General features: G+C 43.4%; 1 protein-coding gene across 1 annotated transcript in view; it reads left to right on the top strand.

Annotated features, from left to right (window-relative positions):
- EXOC6B (exocyst complex component 6B) overlaps positions 1-23,574 on the top strand; it is a 442,705-nt gene that overhangs the window by 242,839 nt on the left and 176,292 nt on the right. The window contains exons 9-15 of the mRNA XM_054029651.1: positions 2,441-2,524; positions 2,685-2,731; positions 6,214-6,334; positions 9,194-9,265; positions 9,860-9,957; positions 13,775-13,880; positions 15,002-15,111. Coding sequence (XP_053885626.1) covers positions 2,441-2,524; positions 2,685-2,731; positions 6,214-6,334; positions 9,194-9,265; positions 9,860-9,957; positions 13,775-13,880; positions 15,002-15,111 — 638 coding nt within the window. The remainder of the gene's footprint in view (positions 1-2,440; positions 2,525-2,684; positions 2,732-6,213; positions 6,335-9,193; positions 9,266-9,859; positions 9,958-13,774; positions 13,881-15,001; positions 15,112-23,574) is intronic.

The following is a 23,574-nucleotide window of genomic DNA, read 5'->3' as shown; positions in this document are numbered from 1 at the left end:
CACAACCCTGGGTTTAACAGGCCACTGCTCAAACCACTGAGCTCTCTCTCCCCCAATTGTCAAACTGGGAGTCTGCCTGCAGAGAAATGGCTGTGATCCTCACAAAGGAGCTTGGTTGAGGTGGAAGGGGAGGTCTGAGACCTGAGGTTGCAGGGAGGAGCTGGGTGTTAAGGGTGTCTTTCTAAAAGTTCAACCAGAAGCTGTCAACTTCATGCCGGCAGAAGTTACTTGGTTAAATTCTCTGGCCTGTATTACGCAAAAGGTCAGACACTAGACGATGATAATGGTCCCCTCTGGCCTTAAAGTCTGTGAATCCCTGACTTGCAATCCTGTTATCCCACCCCAGCTGATACGATGAGGGGTCAGATGGCAGTAATGTCAGAAGAGAGATAGGGAGGAACAGGGGGAAAGGCTATTCTTAAACAGCTCCTAATGCTTCTTTTTAAAATGTCAAACTTGCTGTTGACTTAAAACCAATTTCAGCTCTGGTACAAAGTGGAACAACTTGATTGACTTCAAGGGATTTGCCATAGCTTAAGCCAGGTCTGAATTTGCCTTTTCACCTTCAGTAAGGACAAAGGCATTGCATATGTTCTAACAAAGAGAGCCAATGTTACAAACGTGAAAAAACTGTGTTCCAAGATCTAGGTACACAGAGCACCTGGGTGACTATATCTGGAGGGGGCCACTCAGTGAAATACATTTTACCTAAACGGCTGGCGCTCCATAATCTACACACAAAGGAGGGGAGTGTGTGTGACTGCACTGCTAGAAATATTAATGGCAGAAATTTCCTGAGAACCTTCTAATAAAGGGGCTGTTAACTCAGCCTCTGGGCTGGTCCCCACTTAGTCCGGACTTCGGACTAAGGTACGCAAATTCAGCTACGTTAATAACGTAGCTGAATTCGAAGTACCTTAGTCCGGACTTACCGCGGTCCAGACGCGGCCGGAAGTCTCCCCCCGTCGACGCCGTGTACTCCTCTCGGCGAGCTGGAGTACCGGCGCCGACTGTGAGCACTTCCGGGATCGATCCGGGATCGATTTATCGCGTCTTAACCAGACGCGATAAATCGATCCCAGAACATCGATGGCGTGCCGCCGGACCAGCCGGTAAGTGAAGACTAGGCCTCTGTTTGTACGTTAATATGTGGAGGAGGCTTATGTGTGGGAAGTATAGCAACAATTGTTGGGCTTTTTAATTCACTTTCTCCATGTAAACAAAAAAGACCCAAGTCTCTTGTGGTGCATGGAGCAGACTACAAATACTTAGGAGTCGTTTTTATTTGTTTTGTGCAGCATCTGAAAAAAAAATGTTTGGTCTTTAAAGTGCAAATAGAGACACTGTCCCTGCCCTAAAGATTTTCTAATCCAATTTCAGATGTGAAACAGTAAGAAGGTGGAGAGGGGAGGGTGGTAACAGAGTAAGGTAGGAATACTGAGGGATAAAACAATAAGGTGCCACAGTAGCCACATAACCTGGGCAGAATTTGGATGTCTTGATGCCTCAATAAGGTGGATTCTGAGGATGCTCAGAAGTTTATAAGGCTGACTGGATGGCCACACTCCTGGATGTGGACAAGATGCCCAAGACGAAGCAGTCACCAAATGATAAAAAAATAGAAATGCCTTAAGTTCCCTAGTGAAGGGGAAACCACTCATCCTGTGTAGCTGAACTGAGGTAGCTTCCTTTGTGTCAGGTGGGAGAGGCCTGTGTTTGTAGAACTGTAGGACCAGCGCTCTAGTCCTAGATTTATTTGTAGGTCTGGGTTTTACTGCGGATGCTCAGATATAAGGGTGGTGAGGGCCTTATAAGTGTCTAAAGGCATTTCTATAACCTTTCTCCAGGGTTGTTTGTTCCTTCTCGCAAAATGTTTGCTTGTTCTCTCTTGAAATGGTTTCATTTTCCACCAGGCCTAGGTTTTTTAAAGTGTGCAAAATCTGATAGAACTATTGTAGGGAGGGATAGCTCAGTGGTTTGAGCATTGGCCTGCTAAACCCCGGGTTTTGAGTTTAATCCTTGACGGGGCCATTTAGGAACTGTGGTAAAAATCTGCTTGGGGATTTTTGAGCAGGGGGTTGGATTAGATGACCTCCTGAGGTCCTTTCCAACCCTGACATTCTATTATTTGCACTGTAGTACAGTAAGTGTGCTATGCAGACATCAGTGCACACAGAAATGCTGCACAGTAGTGTTGGACGTCTGTGTGTCTGTGAACATAGCAGGATTCTTCAGAAATACTTATGCCAAAATAGTTACCTATATAAATATCCAGGACAAACTGGTATTTGAATCAAGCTTTTTAAAGGAATGTTGACACCGAGGTCAGAAAAAAATGGTGTAAATCAACTTTTAACATGTAAAAGCAGCAGTTTTATGTGTAGGTGATTGGGGTTAACTCTAAGGCCAGGAACTTGACTTCATTTGATCTGTTTTTCAGGGTGCCAGAGAAACCTTTGAGAACTACTACAGGAAACAGAGAAGAAAACAGGCTAGACTGGTGCTTCAGCCCCCCTCAAATATGGTATGACTGTCTAATAGCTTTAGTGATCAAAGATGCTTTGCCTAATAAAGGAGCAGCACATTATCTCTGCACATATTGTTGCATGTGTGTGGTCTCGTATTTGTTTCCAATTTTATTGCCCTTCTTTGTTTTAAACTTTGTTCACTTTTCTTTGTTGCAGCACGAAACTTTAGACGGCTACAGGAAGTATTTTAATCAAATTGTAGGGTAGGTATTCTTTTTATATACACATTCTCGAAATATGTGTGTGCTGTGTTATTGAATGGCACAAAAAAAAGGAAATGTTGATCTTTCTGACAATTCTTTTTAGGAGCCAAAACAGGAAAAGTGCGGTTTGTGCTTCCTAAGCATTTAAGAGGAGAGTCATATTTTACTGCACCCATAAACCTTGCTGTGTCACTAGTGCAGGCATTCTAAAGACTGAACAGTTATTGTGCACTGCTTGCAAATTTCGCAAGCAGTGAGTTCAAGAGAGTAAACATGTTTTGTGCACTGTGTATGTCAACTTGCTGCTATAATGAGATGAATAGGCCAATTCTGATTGAATTATGCAGATGTTGTAATCCTCTTGATTATAGTTCTTTGATATCCCAATCCTTGCCTTGCTCAGAAAAGGATGTTTGTTGGTGTGATCATTCAGCCTCTATTCCTGTGGCTTAAAAAACGAGTTTGTTACTACTGCAAACTACAGTCTAGTAAGTCTTCCAAAAAATGGCCCAAATTTGAGTGAAAAGAAGATAAGGCTGCTGCCCCTGAAAAGATGGAATATGCTGGAGAAATTTCATCAACCAAGATTGAATATAAATCGCAGCATGCATTTATATCCATCTGAGCAGCAATCGTTAGTAAAATGTACACTGATAGCATTCTGACACTGATTTGTACTAGAGTAACTCCTCACTTAAAGTCGTCCTGGTTAACATTGTTTCGTTGTTACGTTGCTGATCAATTAGGGAACATGCTTGTTTAAAGTTGGGCAATGCTCCCGTATAACGTTGTTTGGCAGCCGCCTGCAGGAAGAGCAGCCCGTTGCAGCTAGCAGGTGGGGGCTTGGAACCAGGGTGGAGTAGCACCTGGATCAGCTTCCCGCTCCCCGAAGTTCCCTGTGCAGCAGCCGCCCAGCAGGCTACCAATTGCTGGTAGTTCAGCTGTCCCTCCCCCAACTGCCATGTACTGCTCCTGCCCTCTGCCTTGAAGCTGCTACCCGGAGCCTCCTGCTTGCTGTGCAAGGGAGAGGGGAAGAGGGGGGCTAATTTCAGGGTGTCCCCATCCCCCCTACTCCTGTCCCCTGCTTACCCCTTCTCCATATAGAGCAGGATGGGGACAGGACAGGGCTCAGGACCGAGAGAGCTTGCTGGGCACAGCTGCTGTCTCAACTTCCTGATTTTTTTAAAGGCAATATACTTAGAGTGGGGTCAGCATACTTAAAGGGGCAATGCGCATCTCTTTCTTTCTCACACACACAGGGTGTGTGTCTCTGTCTGCTATGCTGTCTCCCGTCCCTCCATTCATGCTGCCTGGTAGAGTGTGAGGCTACATTAACAACAATGTGTTAAGCCTTGAGGGCTCAGCCAAGTGCTAGTTCATCGTTTAGCAGTAAGGCATTCCCTGGGAAATATCCCACCCTCTGACTCCTCCACCTCAACCAAGCTTCACAATCATCATTGGTTGTGTACAGTATTAAATTGTTTAAAACTTATACTGTGTGTGAGTGTGTGTGTGTGTGTATGTATGTATATATCTATATATAATCTAGTTTTTTGTCTGGTGAAAAAAATTTCCCTGGAACCTAACCCCCCCCCTATTTAAATTAATTCTTATGGGGAAATTGGATTTGCTTAACATCGTTTCGCTTAAAGTTGCATTTTTCAGGAACGTAACTACAACATTGAGTGAGGAGTTACTGTACCTTAATGGGCTTCCTCCACTGAGCAGATATTTTTATATAATCTAGGTTTTTTGTATTGAGTTTTTTTAATGGACTGCACATCACTTATTACTCCTTGTTCTGATTTGGCAAAAATATTAGGTAACTAGAGATTGGAGTGGATTGATTGCCTTCTAGATCGCTAGATAATTCAAATTAGGGGAAAAACCTATTGATAGTGTAATGTGGCTAGGAATTATGCCTGCATATTAATAATAAAAACGATATTTTGTATCTATAGATATCCTTTCATCGTAGGATTTCAGTATTGTAAGACTGTCCTTATTTTAGCCAAGAACAATACTTTATGGTGGTTATAAACCAGATAAACAGGGATTTATAATGAAGATATTGACCGTCTTTAATGTAGCAACGTGAATAATGCCATGTGTTTATATAACCATCTGGGGTCTGATCCTGCAAAGTGCTGTGCACTCTAGCCTCAGTCAAAAAAAGTACTAAAACATACCTAATTTTAAGGACATGTAAAGTCCTGTTGACTTCAGTGGCCGCTGGACAGCGTGCCTGGAGCAATTTGAACGGGTAAAAGCTGAAGATGCTAGCTTTACTTCTGGTTTAAATATATGGACTCTTCTGTGTGACTTGTTTAGGGAATCCATTTCTTGGGAACAATGCCTCGTCTTCTGTCATGGAGCTAGAATAATTGTCTTATAAAAAATATGAAATTCTAAATTGACTAAGCAATGCTTAAGGGGAACATAAGTCTACACACATGTGAAAAGTATAAACACCAGAGAAGGAGAAGAAATATTTGGGGTGAAACACTGGGGTAATAATAAAAAATGAAGGAAAGTCTAACATAAGCTAAAAGGCAGGAAAACTTCCTGACAATGCGAGATTTCTTATCTTCTCAAGGGACCGGGTGGAGACCTCCACACTTGCAACTTTTAAAAGCAGACTGGACAAGACATTTATAAGTGTGCTATAGAGCACAGTCCTACATGGGCCAAGAGATAGGGCTGGGTGATGTAGCAGGTCACTTCTAGGTCTAACTCTTATGCTTCTGTGATTAAAAATTCCTACAATTGGAAATATCCCATGTACTGAAAATACCTGATTCTTATTCCATATACTGAGACCCAGTTTACTTTATTTAGCACCGCTTTTAAAAAAAAAAATCCTGTCATTTCGGAGCAGGGAAGTTGGCACAGATCTGAAAGCCAGAAACTAAACAAATGCATGGATTGAGTTTATAAATGCAGGAAAATGACCAAGAAGGCAAGTCACTGCTGATTAGTTCCCTCCACTCCAATAATCCCACTGTCCTTCCCTTTCCTTTCATGCAGGACAGGGCATCTTCTCAAATACTCTTTCCTCCGCTGCAGCATAACTGATCACAAGGCAACTATTGGTCAGTAGGAAAAATTATAGGAAGTGTTTGCCCTCTGACATCTGTGTTGTGGGGTGTGTTGGATTTTGGTGACATTATTTAAACCTGTCTCCTTGACACATACTTTAAATTTGATGTTTTATCAGCTTACTTGCTGCTAGCAACAAATTAAAGCTTTGTTTCAAAACATCAGTTGAAATATTCAGTGGAGTTTTATATCTGTCTATCGCCTGGTGTGTATTTCTGTACACGTAGACAGAATTGGGCAGCAGATTGCTTTCCTTGGGCAGGAGGAGGGGTGGTGGAGAGTTTTGCTAGTTTTGCATGTGTCAGTTGCATGTGATGTTTGTAAAACCATGTTGATGTCATAGGGACTCTACCGTCTGACAGCTGTGCCTTCTCCTCTGTTAGCTTTTTTGTAGTTGAAGATCACATCTTACATACATCCCAGGGCTTGGTCAATAGAGCCTATATCGATGAACTGTGGGAAATGGCTCTGTCAAAAACTATTGCCGCGCTAAGAACACATTCAGTAAGTAAAAGCCACGGATTCATTATATTTGCTGCAACAGTTAAACAATCTGAGTCTCTGGGAGTTCGATTTTTGTTTTGTTGTTTCTTGTTTGTGTTTTTTGTTTGTTTGTTTTTTAATAATATACTGAATATATACCTATATACTGATAAGGCTTTATTCCGCTCTAGATAGTCCCAATCATCCTGCACTGAGCTCTCCTCTGTTTGCAGGACTGGACATAATAAAAACTGGTTCACATTTCCATTTCTCCATTATTTGGTCAACCATTTTTGGAATGCACCAGTAGGGGGAGTTTACTTATTCTCCGTCATTGGATTAATGCATTTTGTATGGAGTTCTGTATTTTAAACTGAAACACGGACATTTTGGTATTCCATTGAAGTAAATGCCAGTGAAAGACACGCCGTAGGCTTAAATATCCTACATTTTAAAGACAAAGAAGTAGATTTTCTTCCCTATGTTACAATGTCTTGGATGAGTAAAACTGAAAGTATTTAAAAATATATATATATTTTCGCCACTTAGGTGACTTGTTTATTTTTGACATTTCTCTTAGCTTGGTAAAATAATAATAAAATAAACTGGTCAGTTTTATTTTCAGGTTCTCATGCACTGGCACTATACTTCTTATGTTCTTTTAAAAATCAGTTGAAAGTTAGAAATGTCTCTTTTGGGGGAACAACAACAATAAAACGTGGCCACTCTACCCTCAGTGAAGGCTGGTGAGAGCTGAAAAGAGGGCAATGAAATTGACACACCAAGTTGTTTCCAATTCGATTTATGGCAGGTCCACATTCTACTGTATCGAGTTACCTGAGGTAGGCACATTGTACCCCGCCTTCCTTGAAGAATCTCCACTGGCTATCGTGATCCTTAATGTGGGTTTCGAGACGGCTCAGACAGCTGCAGATTGCTTTTGGGTACTGCATCATGTAGTGCATTATTATTGCTGCCTGTTCACACTAGCAGATTACTGAACCGGTTTATAAAGTTATAGTGCTACTACAATTTAACTCTGTTCATTGAAACTGCCTTCAGCCCCATGTTAACATTTCCATACTGCTATTCTGGGAACCACGGTCAGCTGGAACCATATCTGAGCCCTTGTTCTAGCCGGTTCCAACACAGTTCTGTAACCTGCTCATAGGAAAGCCTAAACATTGTGTAATGTGGAGGCACAATATGCTATTTACTTTCAAATCATTTTCAGATTTATTCATCTACTTTACAATTACAGCTCAGTTGTCATGTGGCTGTGCGCAAACGATGCTACAAAACAGGGGGTTGGTTTTACCAGTGTAGATGGGACTAATTCATGTTATAAACATGTTAAGGGGATCCAGGCTACAAATCTGGTGTTCAGATATACCCAAATAGATGAGCATCTGCAGATGTTTCCCATGGCTCTGGTTCTCCATAGCATGACAGCTGTGTTGACTGGAGATACACTTTGCTGGCTGCCTCCGTTTGTGCCTTGTGGAAGGGGATATGTACAGAGAAAAATAGACCCGAACATTTCTATCATAAAGCTGTACTCTTTTGAATCGGGTTTCTGGTGGCGCAGTGTAATCCACGAGAGCAAAACAAATTAAAACACTTCAATTTTTTAAAAATTTCAATAACTTTACTAACGTGACAAGTGTTGCCCAATTTAATACATGAAGTGTCTGATAAGAATAGGTTTTACAACAATCATGCGGTTTTACGTAGTCGTTCAGCATTTATATTATGGTCATCATCAAATTATTTTGGCACCAAACAGTTATTTTGGCAACAACATAACGACCCTGCATGTCCATCCTGTATTATCATTCATCTCTGATTTGGTGGGAGGCTGTCGCATTAGTGAGCCTGTTTCGTCTCTGTACTTTCAGCCAGGATTATGCTTGGGTTTTCTTCTTTGCTTTTGAGTGGGAGATCTTTTATCATTTCGGAGAGTAGTAGGGATCTATCTTTCTTTCCTACTCTGTTTTCTGGGCAGTGAATTGGGAAATGTTTCTTTGTCACATTGATTAACAGAGTCATTCCTCGAGTTTTCCAATGGACTTGAAATCTCTGTTTCTTTTTTCCAGTTTAGGATCACTGATTATATATTTGGTGAGAGTCTGTTTGAAATTTGGCATATTTCTCCTTAGTAGGGTAGTCTGCTAATATAAAGATTATGTGCAAAGAGGATGTATGATCTAATTTGCGATTTTGATCAGCTGTTCCCAGAAGGCTGTGTATCTTTCTGACTAGTGTCTTGAGCTGTAGTAATTGTTTATATCATCGTATGGACGTTAATATTGCTGACACCTAGACATGCAATGTTTTTTCTTCATGTTTCCAGAACACTCTAGTTAAAAATGAAATCTTCTTAATATACAGAATTTTGGGGATATTTTCTGTTTTGCAAGACCTAGCTAACATTAGACACAATGTAATTAACAATTTTTTTCAGCAATAGATAACGCTCAGTGTCTTTGATCTGTCAGTGTACTGCTTTTGCACCTTTTCCCTTCTCAGTCTCCTGATAAATACAGTAACTTCTTGGTACTTTTAAAGACATCTTGCTGGGGTATCTACACAGCAACAGAAATCCTTGTGTGTCCTGTAGAGCTTTTGATTGCAACATGTTCTGGAATGGGATAATGTTTCAGTATTTCTGTATTCTGTGACAGTGTATCATGATGTGACCGATCATGCTGTATAATAATAGGCTATTAAAAGCCTACCGATAATAAGGTTGTATCAAGTGTCTATATATTATTAGAGAAGATGAAGGATTACAGAAGGGTATGTGTGGATGTTTTTTCTATTTGTAACGATTAAAACTTTTTTTCAACCTCCCTCTCCCCCCCCCCTTTTTTTTTTTAGTCTTACTGTTCTGACCCGAATCTGGTATTAGACTTGAAGAACCTCATAGTTCTGTTTGCAGATACACTCCAGGTATGTGACTGTCAGATGCTGATGTACATCTTGTTAAACATCTGTAGTGCTTGTGAAAGGTGTCAGCCATTTAAACCGGCTGATGGGCACCGCTTCACCATGCCATCTCTGTTTCTTTATTTTGTGGTGTGTGAATTCAGGGGCCAGACTGATAGCCCAGGAGGCTGACACATTGTTTGCACAGGGCAGTTAATCTGTGGGCAGTGTCCCATGCTGCCTTACCCACGTGATTGCTCCATCTGGACCCAAAGAGACCACCTCTAGGGTTCAGAGTAGGCCCTTGGCCTTTCTGCTGAGACTGCCTACAAGGGTGTTTGAATGTGACAGGGCTTTTTGTGATGTCCACTCCTATCTCTTAGGAGCCAGGCCTGTGAAAAAGCCAATAACATTCAACCATTAGTGATCTAGTCTGGATTTGAACTGGCTGCCTAGAGTTTAGTACACAGGTACTGAATCCCTGAGCCATGCAGTCCTCGCATCAGATTAAATTTGATGATTGTCATGGAAGTGTAGAATTGACTCCTTCCTTTTTTTTGGTAAATCCCAGTGTTAGCATTTCTTATTGAATGAAGGTGCTTGCGTTTCTCAATGCAGGGGTATGGCTTCCCTGTAAACCAGCTGTTTGATATGCTACTGGAAATCAGAGACCAATATAGTGACACTCTGCTAAAGAAATGGTCAGGAATTTTCAGGTAAGAAGCTTTTTATACACGGTGGCAAGACTTTCCTTGCAGAGATTTTATGTACAGGCTAAAATGTTTTTTTATTTTTATTTAAAGGGACACTAACTGCATGCTAATGTCTAAAATTCCACCTATGTTAAACTTGCTATAACTTGGTGCAGCCTATCCACCTTGGGAGAGGGAGAGGAAATACCAACATAGCTGCAAACAAAGCTGGGTAACCAACCTTGGCTAGAAGAGGGTTTGGAGCAGGACACAGGCTGAGGCTGGGGCGTGGAACAGGCTGGAGCAGGAGCAGTCTGTCAGAACTACCAACAAGCAGGGAGCATTCCCAACAAGGTAGTGAGGAAACTGGAGTGGCTGCTTTCATTTGGAGCCTATATACCTGCCTTGGGGTTACCTGGTCAGACTTTTGCTTGCGGATTGACTGGGCCCTTAGGCCTTGCAGGTAATCGTCTCAAGTGACTCATCAGGCTCAAAACACTCAGGCTCAGGGATGACTCATCAAGCTCAGAAGGTTCATCACAGTACCTTCCTCCCTCCCTCTCAACCCCTAAAAAAGATGCCTACCAGGCATCCTCAGACCTGGTTTATTGGCGTGTGACAGGGACTTCTCGAAGTAGGGCAGACGCATGTATGTTGTTGGCCAGCTCCCAGGAGCAATCAGCTTGGACCATAATCCTCCCAATCAACAAAGTGAGTGAGATTCCCTCGGTGAACTTTGGAGTCCAAGATCTTCACCAGTTACTCCTCATGTCCCTGGACCATATTGGATGGAGAGGCAGTTGAACTCATCCAGGAAAGGTGTTGTCAATATGCTTTTTCAGCCAGGAGATGTAGAATACCGGGTGTATTTTCATATTTTTGGGCAATTGGAGTTCAAAGACTATAGGTTTGATCTGCTGGATGACTCACAGTGGGCCACAGTATCAGTAATCCACTTTTCGTGAAGGTTGACTCGAACCAAAGTGTTGTGTGGAGAGTCATACTTCATCCTCAACCGTGATTGAGGGGTTGCGTGCCTACAGAGGTCAGTGTAATGTTTGTAATCCTTTTTGGCTGATTCTAGGTGGGTTTTCAACTCTCCTAGATGCAGTGCAAGTGTTCAACTAGGTTGGAGACTGCGTGACTTGTGGCATGGATGGATAAAATGGTTGATGGAAACCATAGTTGGCGTAAAAATGACTCTGGTGGGTTGATCTCTGGTCAGAGTTGTTGTAAGCGAATTCAGCAAAAGGAAGAAGCAAAACCCAGTCATCCTGGTGGTAACTGATAAAGCAATGGTGGTATTGTTCAAGTATTTGGTTCACTCATTCCATCCGTCCATTGGTCTGGGAGTGATAAGCCAAGGAGACGTGCTGATCCACGTCCAGGAGATCAAACGACTCTCACCAGAAACGTGAAATGAATTGCAGTCTTTGGGCTGGTCGACACTGGGGAGGGGAATCGATCCAAGATACGCAACTTCAGCTACGCGAATAGTGTAGCTGAAGTCCAAGTATCTTAGATCGAATTACCTGGAGTCCACACAGCGCGGGATCGATGGCCGCAGCTCCCCCGTTGACTGTGCTACCACCGCTCGCTCTGGTGGAGTTCCGGAGTCGACGGTGAGCGCATTTGGGGATCGATATATCGCGTCTTAACGAGATGCGATATATCGATCCCGGATAAATCGATTGCTACCTGCTGATACGGCGGGTAGTGAAGACGTACCCCAAGATCAGATGTAAAATTACATGGTAGACCATGGAGTTTCAAGATATGGTTGTAAAACAGTTGGGGTGTTACCTCTGCAGTGAGAATTTGAAGGTATGGTACAAAATGTGACTTTTCATAAGCAGGTTGACCATGACCAACACAGCAGCTGCCAAGATATGTGATGGCAGAAGAGAGGGCTTGTGTGGAGAACTCGATTCCATGGTCATGTGCAGCTGTGACCCCTCTCATGGGGCTGGATTTGGTCATTTCCTAGATTTGTCAAGGGCCTGGATTTACGGGGGCGGGACTCAGTGGCAAAGGAGCTTTGTCCACCACAGTATAGGCAAAGGCTGTTTCACCCATTAAGTGCCTTCATGTCGCATGGGTCCGCATAGGCTCTAGCTTTGGAGCAGTCCATGCAGATGGCCACAATGGAGCAGGGCTTGGCTGAGGTTACAGGTATGTCTTTTTTTCTTGGAGTCACTCATATGACTCTTGATCCAATGCAAAATTCAATATGAGTTCAGAATAGTGGGGGCTTGACCTAGGCCAGTTCATCTTTTACATCATCGTTCAGACCCTGGCAGAAATGGTAGACCTGGCCAGCCTCGTTCCTTGATGTATCGGCAACCAGACACTGAAAGTAGGCGGCATATGGCAGGACAGGCCAAAGGCCTTGTTTGGGAAACTGCAGGGCAGCTTCAGCAACACGAGTGCTATTCGGATCATCAAATGGGACCGAAAGGGTATGAGATTAATTCATTGAAAGTAAGGACCAGGCTTGCCTGTTCCAGAAGTGGCGAGACCCATTCTAGGGCTTCACTGATCAATAAACTGAGAAGACCCATCTTGGTCTGGTCATCAGGATACATTGCGGGATGCATCCAGAACAAAAAGCAGCATTTAATAAAACCACAGAACTTCTGGCAGCTGCCATCAAATCTTTCTGGCAGTGGAACCTTTTGGGCCATGTTCCAGAGAGACAGATGCCGGCAGTACTGGATCTGCTGGGATTTGGGAGCAGAGGGAATTGTTCTCCTGTTGCAACTGGGCAAGCTGACCCTGAAGGCTGCGGACCAACTGCCAGGGGGATTTCCAGAGGTGAGCATGTCGGGAAGCAGTCTGGGTGACCTGCCGTGGCTTGAGTAGGAATAGATGAAGGCTGGAGCAGGAGCGGAGATAGGCACAGGTTGAAGCAGGGGCAGGAACAGGCTGGCATAGGAGCAGTCTGTCAGAACTACCAACAAAGTAGAGACGTGGAGCAGACTGGGGTCACTGCTTTCATTAGGAGCCTATATACCTGCCTGATGGTCACCTGGTTAGACCCTGGCTTGTGGTTTGGTTGGGCCTTGCAAGTAATTATCTCAAATGACTCGTCAGCCTCAGAGCGCTCATCACAAGTGATATCCATGTGATACATTCACTTGTGCTACTTCTTTGACCACCTAAAATACAAGGTATGTCTTCATTGCAGAGTTAACTTGGGTGATTGGCACTCAGGCCTGAGCACTGGGATAGTCTAACCTGGGTGTGAACCAGTCACACTTCAAAGCCAGACCCGAGCTGCTGTGTCTTCACTAGTGCTGCACTCACCTCTGTGATGTCAGGGCTTCTGGAGGCACATCGCCCAGTTCTTTGTGCTGCAGTGAGCTGAGCTGCACTGTGGCTTTTTTGTCAGTGAATGCTGGGAAAAGGTATCTGTCCTTCCGGGCTCGGAGGGGGAATTGTGGGAAGGCGTTGGAGGATCATCAGCGCTCGAGTGACTTAGCCTGCGTCCTCACTGTAAAGTGGGCAGGTTACTCACCCAAGTGAAAACCCCAGATGACCCAGACTGAAAGCACTACTAATTCGGATCAGAGGTCTTTGTGTAGGGAAAGGATTGGGGCTAGAGGCAATACCTGGGTAAGAGCAGCACGCCTAGCCATTTTAGGTTAAAGAGCCACATGTCTCCCATTTCTCACCTTGAAATGCTCTGCACTGCTATAATTCACTATGGTAGGCCTTTGTGAATGCCAGTAACCTCTGATATTGGCTGTTCCGCTTGGTTTCTGGACAGATGTGCTCCTGGTGGTAACACTATTTCTTTGCACAAGAAGGGTTACTGTAGCTGTTCTCTTATATTTTACAGAAATATACTTGATTCAGATAATTACAGTCCTATACCCGTAGCTAATGAAGAACTTTATAAGAAGATAATAGGACAGTTCCCATTCCAGGATCCGGAGCTGGAAAAGGTAAGGAAGCCTCTAAAAGGGGACCCTGTTGGGATACCATTAAGAAGCTAGTTCCTAACAACACCAAAGATTATTAAAATGGAAATAATTTTAAAAAAAATCACGTGTACTTTTCATGGTTTACATTTTCTGGGCTTAGAGGAAGAGAGCAGACTTGTCAGTATTGAGTCAGTTTCACTTTTGGATCATTGCGCTGGCACAGTTCTGCAATGCTTGCAATACATGGGAATGTTTGTTTTTTAAAAGTATGTTTCCATTGGAACTTCATTTTGATTTTATGGAAGTGTTTCTATTGACTTGGTTTATTTTAATTTCTGCAGAATTTTAAAATATAACGATGCCTTCGGTTTTGTAAAAGCTTGGGCTTCACAAAACTCTAAAAGTAGGGCCAAATTTGACCTGAACAGTGTCCCTTTAAACCATGCTTGGCTTGCGTTCAGCCTCTGGCAAATGTATGCTCCCGGCCTGGTGAGTGTAATTACAAACTGGCTTGCGGGGGGAAGGAGTTCAATCCAAGTTAGGTGTTTGGGCATTATTTACCCCCCTTCCCATTCCCCATCTGTTTGGCATCCAGTTTCTTCACCATTGTGCTCTGGACCCTTGGGCCCTGTCTAGGCTGTGGTTGAAGCCAAACTAGTAAGAGGCTGATTTGAAGGACATGACCTCTGCTTCCTCCCTGCTATTGGTGTTGTAAGCCAGTGCCTGGCTTAGGCAGAAACAGTAAGAGGTGACAGAGAACAAAATGTCTTGTGCCGTGCGCGGTGGTAAATCAACATTGAGGAGTCTTCCAGTATTTTCCTTTTATGAATAAGGGAGCTGGTAATGGGTATGGGTGAGGTGTTCCTCTGACTGTTCCCTTCTAGCTGCAGATTTCTCTCCAGGCCCAGTACAGTGCCATTTGTGAGTGATTATCTGGTCCTTCACTTGGCTGAAACGGTTGTATAACATACAATAAATGCTGGCTTGTTGTTTTATTGCATAACCTGGCTGAATATTAGAATTAATTTGAAAGCATGGAGCTCGAAAGCAGCTACCACACTCTAGGTTTTGCTGGGAGTGGTGCTTTTCCCTGTTAAATTTCTGCTGTTGTCCTTATTTTAATTCTTTCCTGCATTTTACAGCAACCGTTTCCAAAGAAGTTCCCCTTTTCTGAGTTTGTGCCTAAAGTTTACAATCAGATTAAAGAATTCATCTATGCCTGTCTAAAGTTCTCAGAAGATCTTCACCTGAGGTACAGTATGAGATACTGGTGATTGTTCATGTAAATATGATAACTTTGCAATTTATATAGCTCCTTTCACTGCAGGATGTCAAAACACTTTATAAATATTCATTTTCTCCTTAATCTTCCATGCCAGTACTAATATTTGGGGGTAGTTCCTTCTTGCCAGAGGACAGAGATGGTACACTCCTTTTTAGTGGTGTGATATCCCGTGCATATAAGGGGCTTGCCAGCTCTTGAAGAACAGCTGTGGCTGTTTCCAGCTGGTGGCGCGCACAGTATCTTGCCAGCTGCATAAAAAGTCAGAGGACTAGGGTCTGTTCCATCTGTGATTCCTCTGAAGAGTTTGTACAGCACAGCTGAGCCCAGCCATCCCTGACAATGGTAGTGATGGTCTTTAGCTCTCCAAACCAATGGCTGGTGGGACTTCATAGTGTGGGCATAGCATTGCAATCTCACATAGGGCTCCCTGGAATGCCTCCAGAGAAGGTTCTGGAACAGCTGTTGTCAAGTGCTAACTGTTAAAGGGATCCTCCTTCCGAGATTACTACAGTTGTAGGAAGTGTAGGCAGTATGTGGCCTCCAACAGGTCTCTTCCCCTACTCCAGGAACTAAAGGATAAACTAGGCACCACCCCTCTGGGTCCACCCTGTGTTCTTGGGCCCAAGGTCATGTCACAACACAAGGGCCTATGTCTTGAAAACTCTGCTTTCCCAAGGCTCTCATTTACCCTCCTCGAGGGGGACACCCTCCCATACCTACGGAATTGACCAACTAGCTTTCTCCTCCAACGACTCATTTCCCTTCTTTTTGTTTCCACCACTCACCCTCCATGCTCTCCAAAGAAGCTTATGACGACAAGCTCTGTGCTATCAAAACCAGAAGCGTGTATCACCATCTTGGTCCAGCAGCACAGGTGCACAATGAGAGAATAGCAGCAAGTCCTCCGCCCCCTTTCCCGCCCCTCAGCGTCACCGAGGGCAGTAATGCTCTCCCCTTAATACCAGTATATGTCCATGCTCACCCATTTCTCTTCTCCTAATTAAGTTGTACATCCAGCAGCCTTTCCTCCCCTCCCCTTTCCAGTTTGGAAAAGGTACCTGCCAACAGAGCCACTCAGCAAAGAGAGTCTGCTCTAAAGCGTGCCTCAGAAACATCAGGTATCACTCTCCAGGCACCTAGCTACTCAACCTGTTCAAGTAGGGCAATGCTTCTATAGACAGCCATAATGGAGACTGATTCCAGGACTACAAAGCTAAAAGCTTGGGTCTCTATCACGTGAGCCAACGGAGAAACTTCTCTAGCTGGTAACTGGAGTAAACTCATAGGAATTACATGAAGCCCTCTTAGAGAAGAACTTTCAGAGTTTCACCTGGCTTTGGTGAGCCAACAAGCACCTTATACATAGGGTCTGACGTCACCAAAAAGATTAAAAATTCTCCACCTTCTGGAGGGAGGAGCTATACCCGAGAGACTAGATTTGCAGAAAGTTCTCAGTGAATGGAAAAAAAAAAAAAAAATCAAATAGGAGAAGTTTCCCATTCAAGCCTCCCAGCACCCCAGTGAGGAAGGTAAGTAGTATTTATGCCAATTCTAAACTAAGCCCAGAGTGATCAAGAAACTTGCCCAGGGTCACACAATGTTGCAGTTCCAGAGCCAGGAATAAAACTCAGGAATTCCACCCCATAGTTCTCTGACCTAACTACTGGATCACACGCACGCTAAGCTGAATACTCAGATGCTGTCAGAACATGTTTTCCGTGAGCTCTGTGGTTTTGGAAGATTTGCCTTCTCCCAAACAAGTTGTCTCAGTTTTTTTCCATGGGATTTTATAAATAAACAAATGAAATTTGAATCTATTTTTTAAATATCCTACAAAATTTCTTTGTTTACAATCCTTCCTCCCTGCCCAGGTGCCTTGATGCTATTTACACAAGTGTTTTTGTGTCTGTGGAAGCCTGGAGAACAATTATACAACCTAGTAATTATAAGTTGGGCCTTGCTTACGCACAGTAATATATTTAACTTGCAGAAGGTGCATAAATAAATGGTGAATTCTCACTGGGAGGGCAAGAAAGGGTTCCTTCTTCCCTAATGCCCGTGCACAGTACACAGGTACCTAGGTGTTGTGCAGTATGTGGCTGTTCCCGATCTTTTGCAGCTTCAAGTACTGGGCCCTGCTGGAGGCTGGATATCGCACCAATGGCCTGATCTTTTACAACAGTGCTATTGGGGACGCCTGTAGGCTACGCTTTTCCAGAGTCTGTAGAATGCTCTGTAGGGATGGAATAGCTGTCGGTTTTGGTCTGGGCTTCAGTTCCTGGAGAAATCCCCATTCTCTCTGTGTCCTGCTATGGAAGCTGAGACCCAGTGGCTGCCTTCTCACTGTCAGTCCCAGAGTTTAATCATCTCATGGCAGAATGCTCTTATTGGTGGGCCTCCCAGGTGTTAACCTGTGGGTTGCCATTAAATATTTAGGCTTCTGAAGCTAGCTTGCCCTCTGCTCTTCTTGCAAAATGGTCCCGTTTCACAGAGCTATCGGATTCATTTAACTCCTCCAGTGGTGCTTGCCTTGGAGGAGTGCAGCTAAGCGCTTTGTACTCTTAACCAGTACTGAGATGATTAGGTTTGTCAGAGAATGGAAGAAAAGTGTTCTCCTGGGTACCACCTCAGGGGCTCCCCATGGAGAAGTTATTAAAATTCCTTTCGACTTAAGAGTTTTCATCCTTTTTTTTTTTTTTTTTTGGAGGGGTGCGTTTGGGCAAGGGGAAAGGAGTGGAGCTGTTGTGTTTTTCCATCCAAACATACTGAATATTTCTCTGAAAACCCCAGTTGACACTTTCTTCATTTCACTCTGACAGTTTGAATGAGTTTTTATTAGGAAGTTGGGCTGCAAAGCCAGCAGCAAGTTTACTTTCTTTCTCTTTCTCTTTCTTTTTCTTCCGCGGTTGTCACTTACCTTGCACCCTGGAGTGATTGGGGTCAGGCTGTCAATCACAGCAGGCATGAAGGTCATGGCTACTGTTATGGGATATGGGACATCAGCTATCATTAACATAGACAGTTCTCTAAAGTACTCTACAGTCTTTTCCTGAAGAATAAACCCTGCGGCAGAAAACATGAGTCATATATTTTTAATTATTATTCTAAACCAGCTCCTTGTATTTGTTGGACAGAAATATTCTCCTTTATAATGAGGTGATTATGAAAGATGTTTCAAATATTTAAAGACCCTGTCTTATTTTCAACAGCTTTCGTGGGTGTGCACACTTTTTGTTTTGCTTTACTATTTCAATTTAAAACTTTGTTTTAAAATATTTCTTCATTGGGATGAGTCTGAGTCATGTTTTAGAGATTCTTCTCCAGTAAGTTGTCTTAAAAATTTCCACTGGTTTAAAAGAGGTCACCAATTCTATTGGAATTTCCCATTTTAAAGATATTCCTTATCTTTGGAACTAATAGAATTTTTCAGACAGGTGGAAACCTTTAAATGTGTCAACCTGTTATCTAACAGGACTTTGATTGTCCAAACATAGGGCCCAATCTCTGCAGGCATGTAGGGGGCAATTTTTAAAGTACACGAGTGATTTAGGAGCACAAATCACATTGATGTCACGGGGCTTGAACTTCTAAATCATGTAGGGCTTGTCTCCTCATCTCAAAAAAGATATACTGGCACTAGAAAAGGTTCAGAAAAGGGCAACTAAAATGATTAGGGGTTTGGAACGGGGTCCCATATGAGGAGAGATTAAAGAGGCTAGGACTCTTCAGCTTGGAAAAGAGGAGACTAAGGGGGGATATGATAGAGGTATATAAAATCATGAGTGATGTGGAGAAAGTAGATAAGGGAAAGTTATTTATTTATTCCCACAATATACCAAATGAAATTAATAGGCAGCAGGTTTAAAACAAATAAAAGGAAGTTCTTCTTCACGCAGTGCACAGTTAACTTGTGGAACTCCTTGCCTGAGGAGGTTGTGAAGGTTAGGTCTATAACCGTGTTTAAAAGAGAACTGGATAAATTCATGGTGGTTAAGTCCATTAATGGCTATTAACCAGGATGGGTAAGGAATGGTGTCCCTAGCCTCTGTTTGTCAGAGGGTGGAGATGGATGGCAGGAGAGAAAACACATGATCATTGCCTGTTAGGTTCACTCCCTCTGGGGCACCTGGCATTGGCCACTGTCAGTAGACAGGATACTGGGCTAGATGGACCTTTGGTCTGACCCGGTACGGCCGTTCTTATGTACACTACCACCGAAGTCAATGTAAGTTATGTCACTCAGGGGTGTGAAAAAACCATCTCTCTGAGCAACGTAACTTACATCGACTTAAATCAGTGTCTACACTGTGCTATGTCGGCTGGAGACGCTCTCCCATTGACATAGCTTCCGCCTCTCATTGACGTGGAATAATTACACCACCAGGAGAACACTCTCCCATCGATTGAATGCATCTTCACCAGACATGCTAAATCAGCACTGCTGCAACAGCGGTACCAATTTAGCACAGTAGTGACAACAAGCCCCTAGTCTCTTTTGAAAATTCCGTTCTTAAGCAGCGGTATGACTTTACTCACGTGTGTAACTCCACTGAAATCAATGTTACTCATGTGCTTAAGTGCTTGTACGATCTGACCTATCTGGAGAACAATACAAGAAATAATCCATTTTATACCATTGCATCTAGCCGAGGAGTCCATCATATTATTTCGGTCTATAGTCTGTTTCCAAGTACATTTTTAATACGTGAACACATAGCACTGTAGGAAAGGGAGGAAAAAGAGCACAGATACTATCATGTTGGGCACTAATATAAAAGCCTAAGATGTTCTGTATCGGGAACTCAACTGAGACCAAACTTAAAAAAACAAACCAAAAAACCTGAAACACAAATATGTAAATATTACAAATACAGAGACCTTGCCCTGAGGAGTTTAGATGTAAAGAAAAAGAGGGCAAATTTTTCCATTCCAGGGGATTCGAACAATTGTCTCATTCCTAGATAAGTAGGGCTGGGCATTGCTGGTCAGCAGGGAATCCTGTTGGTGGGGCAGTATGGAAAACCCTGTACTGCCGCCTTTCTGCTTACTGTCTGTGCCTGGCTTTACTTGCTCTGGGGATAAACAGAGGCCTCCAGGGTTATCAGCACAGCATCTTTCACCAACACTGCAATTGCTCGGAACTAAAAGGAAAATATGCTGAATGTCACTATTAGCCAGGGTCACTTAGCACTTACCCACCCTAAAAATGAATGGGGTGTGTGGGTGTGTATATAGGCATCAAGTCCTTCATTGTGATGCCTCCTGATGCCATTCTGCAACTGAGCCACTGTGAGTTACCACTGTGGTAGGGGCAGTGTAAAAGCCTGAATAGAATAGAAACCCTGCTTGAATTTGGAGTTTACCCGCAAGGGAGTCATGTAAATGGATCTTGTATAGCATGTGGAATATTTGAGTAGTGTTGTTACTAATAATTGACTCTTATTTCTGTGGGGCTCAAAACCCAAAGGTCTTCCAGCAACCTTATCCAAAATACAAAGAAAACTGAAGTATTCGAACAGGCAATGTTGCCAGCTATCTAAATGACCATTAAAGAGAGGTTGGAAATTGTACCATATTCCATACTAACAACCCATCACTTACCTTATTTATGTCACAAATTGATGTATTCATGCATCAAAGGAGGAACTGGAGCCAGACAGCATAATATTAGGGGACTGAAAAAGAAAGAGCGGCTAGTTTTGAAATGCTTTGAAGATGTAAAGCAGCGTGTAAGTGCTAAGCATTGGTATTAAGAATTAGTTGTTTGTGTACTAAAGGCTTTTGTTGAAATGTCATTGCTGGCTTTAAGGGTGAAGTTAGGGATGATACTAAACCATCGATTTTCAAAGCAGTTTGTCCTATTCCAGCTAGCTTGAGGAAAGTGGTGCAACAACCCTCTTGCAGAAAGTATCATCCATGCCAAAGCATTGTGAATGTGCTGCCAGGATCATAGATTCAATGATCCCAAGGCCAGAAAGGACCATTGTGATCGTCTAGTCTGACCTCCTGCATAACAGGCCAGAGAACTTCCCCAAAATATTTTTTGAACAGAGCATATCTTTATAAAAACCATCCAGTCTTGATTTAAAAATTGCCAGTGCTGAAGAATGCACCAGAACCCTTGGTAAATTGTTCCATTGTTTAATTACCTTCACTGTTAAAAAATTGTGCCTTATTTCCAGTCTCCGTTTGTCTAGCTTCAACTTCCAGTCACTGGATCTTGTTAAACTTTTGTTAGATTGAAAAGGCCATTATCAAATATTAGTTCCCCATGTAGGTACTTACAGACAATGATCAAGTCGTCCCATAACCTTCTCTTTGTTATACTCAAGGGTCTCAATCTGTTTAGCTTATCACTATAAAGTGTGTTATCTAATCCTTTAATCATTCTCATTCCTCTTCTCTGAATCTTCTCCCATTTATCAAAATCCTTTTGGGACATATACGCGTAAAGGCGATGATCAAATTGCTGGATCCCTAAACCCTGATGGCAGGGCCATGTTTTAACTAAATAATGAACTTTCGTATAGTGCACAGCTTACGTGTTGGCTAAGTTGTTTAAATAATAAAAGTGAGTATAATTTCAAAAAGGGCCTTTTCCCAACCTCCCTTTCATAGAATCATAGAATCATAGAATATCAGAGTTGGAAGGGACCTCAAGAGGTCATCTAGTCCAACCCCTTGCTCAAAGCAGGACCAATTCCCAGCTAAATCATCCCAGCCAGGGCTTTGTCAAGCCGGGCCTTAAAAACCTCCAAGGAAGGAGACTCCACCATCTCCCTAGGTAACGCATTCCAGTGTTTCACCACCCTCCTAGTGAAATAGTTTTTCCTGATATCCAACCTGGACCTCCCCCACTGCAACTTGAGACCATTGCTCCTTGTTCTGTCGTCTGCCACCACTGAGAACAGCCGAGCTCCATCCTCTTTGGAACCCCCCTTCAGGTAGTTGAAGGCTGCTATCAAATCCCCCCTCATTCTTCTCTTCTGGAGACTAAACAATCCCAGTTCCCTCAGCCTCTCCTCATAAGTCATGTGCTCCAGACCCCTAATCATTTTTGTTGCCCTCCGCTGGACTCTTTCCAATTTTTCCACATCCTTCTTGTAGTGTGGGGCCCAAAACTGGACACAGTATTCCAGATGAGGCCTCACCAATGTCGAATAAAGGGGAACGATCACGTCCCTCGATCTGCTGGCAATGCCCCTACTTATACAGCCCAAAATGCCGTTAGCCTTCTTGGCAACAAGAGCACACTGTTGACTCATATCCAGCTTCTCGTCCACTGTGACCCCTAGGTCCTTTTCTGCAGAACTGCTACCTAGCCATTCGGTCCCTAGTCTGTAGCAGTGCATGGGATTCTTCCGTCCTAAGTGCAGGACTCTGCACTTGTCCTTGTTGAACCTCATCAGGTTTTTTTCGGCCCAATCTTCTAATTTGTCTAGGTCCCTCTGTATCCGATCCCTACCCTCTAGTGTATCTACCATGCCTCCTAGTTTAGTGTCATCTGCAAACTTGCTGAGAGTGCAGTCCACACCATCCTCCAGATCATTAATAAAGATATTAAACAAAACCGGCCCCAGGACCGACCCTTGGGGCACTCCGCTTGAAACCGGCTGCCAACTAGACATGGAGCCATTGATCACTACTCGTTGAGCCCGATGATCTAGCCAGCTTTCTATCCACCTTACAGTCCATTCATCCAGCCCATACTTCTTTAACTTGGCGGCAAGAATACTGTGGGAGACCGTATCAAAAGCTTTGCTAAAGTCAAGGAATAACACATCCACTGCTTTCCCCTCATCCACAGAGCCAGTTATCTCATCATAGAAGGCAATTAGGTTAGTCAGGCACGACTTCCCCTTCGTGAATCCATGCTGACTGTTCCTGATCACTTTCCTCTCCTCTAAATGTTTCATAATTGATTCCTTGAGGACCTGCTCCATGATTTTTCCAGGGACTGAGGTGAGGCTGACTGGCCTGTAGTTCCCCGGATCCTCCTTCTTCCCTTTTTTAAAGATGGGCACTACATTAGCCTTTTTCCAGTCATCTGGGACCTCCCCCGATCGCCATGAGTTTTCAAAAATAATGGCTCTGCAATCTCACCCGCCAACTCCTTTAGCACCCTCGGATGCAGAGCATCCGGCCCCATGGACTTGTGCACGTCCAGTTTTTCTAAATAGTCCCGAACCACTTCTTTCTCCACAGAGGGTTGGTCACCTTCTCCCCATGCTGTACTGCCCAGTGCAGCAGTCTGGGAGCTGACCTTGTTCGTGAAGACAGAGGCAAAAAAATCATTGAGTACATTAGCTTTTTCCACATCCTCGGTCACTAGGTTGCCTCCCTCATTCAGTAAGGGGCCCACACTTTCCTTGATTTTCTTCTTGTTGCTAACATACCTGAAGAAACCCTTCTTGTTACTCTTAACATCTC

Source organism: Malaclemys terrapin, chromosome 5 (genome assembly GCF_027887155.1).
Source record: "Malaclemys terrapin pileata isolate rMalTer1 chromosome 5, rMalTer1.hap1, whole genome shotgun sequence".
In the NCBI taxonomy this organism is placed as follows: domain Eukaryota; kingdom Metazoa; phylum Chordata; order Testudines; family Emydidae; genus Malaclemys; species Malaclemys terrapin.
The sequence above is the reverse complement of the archived record's forward strand: the minus strand, read 5'-3'. Positions and strand labels throughout refer to the sequence as shown.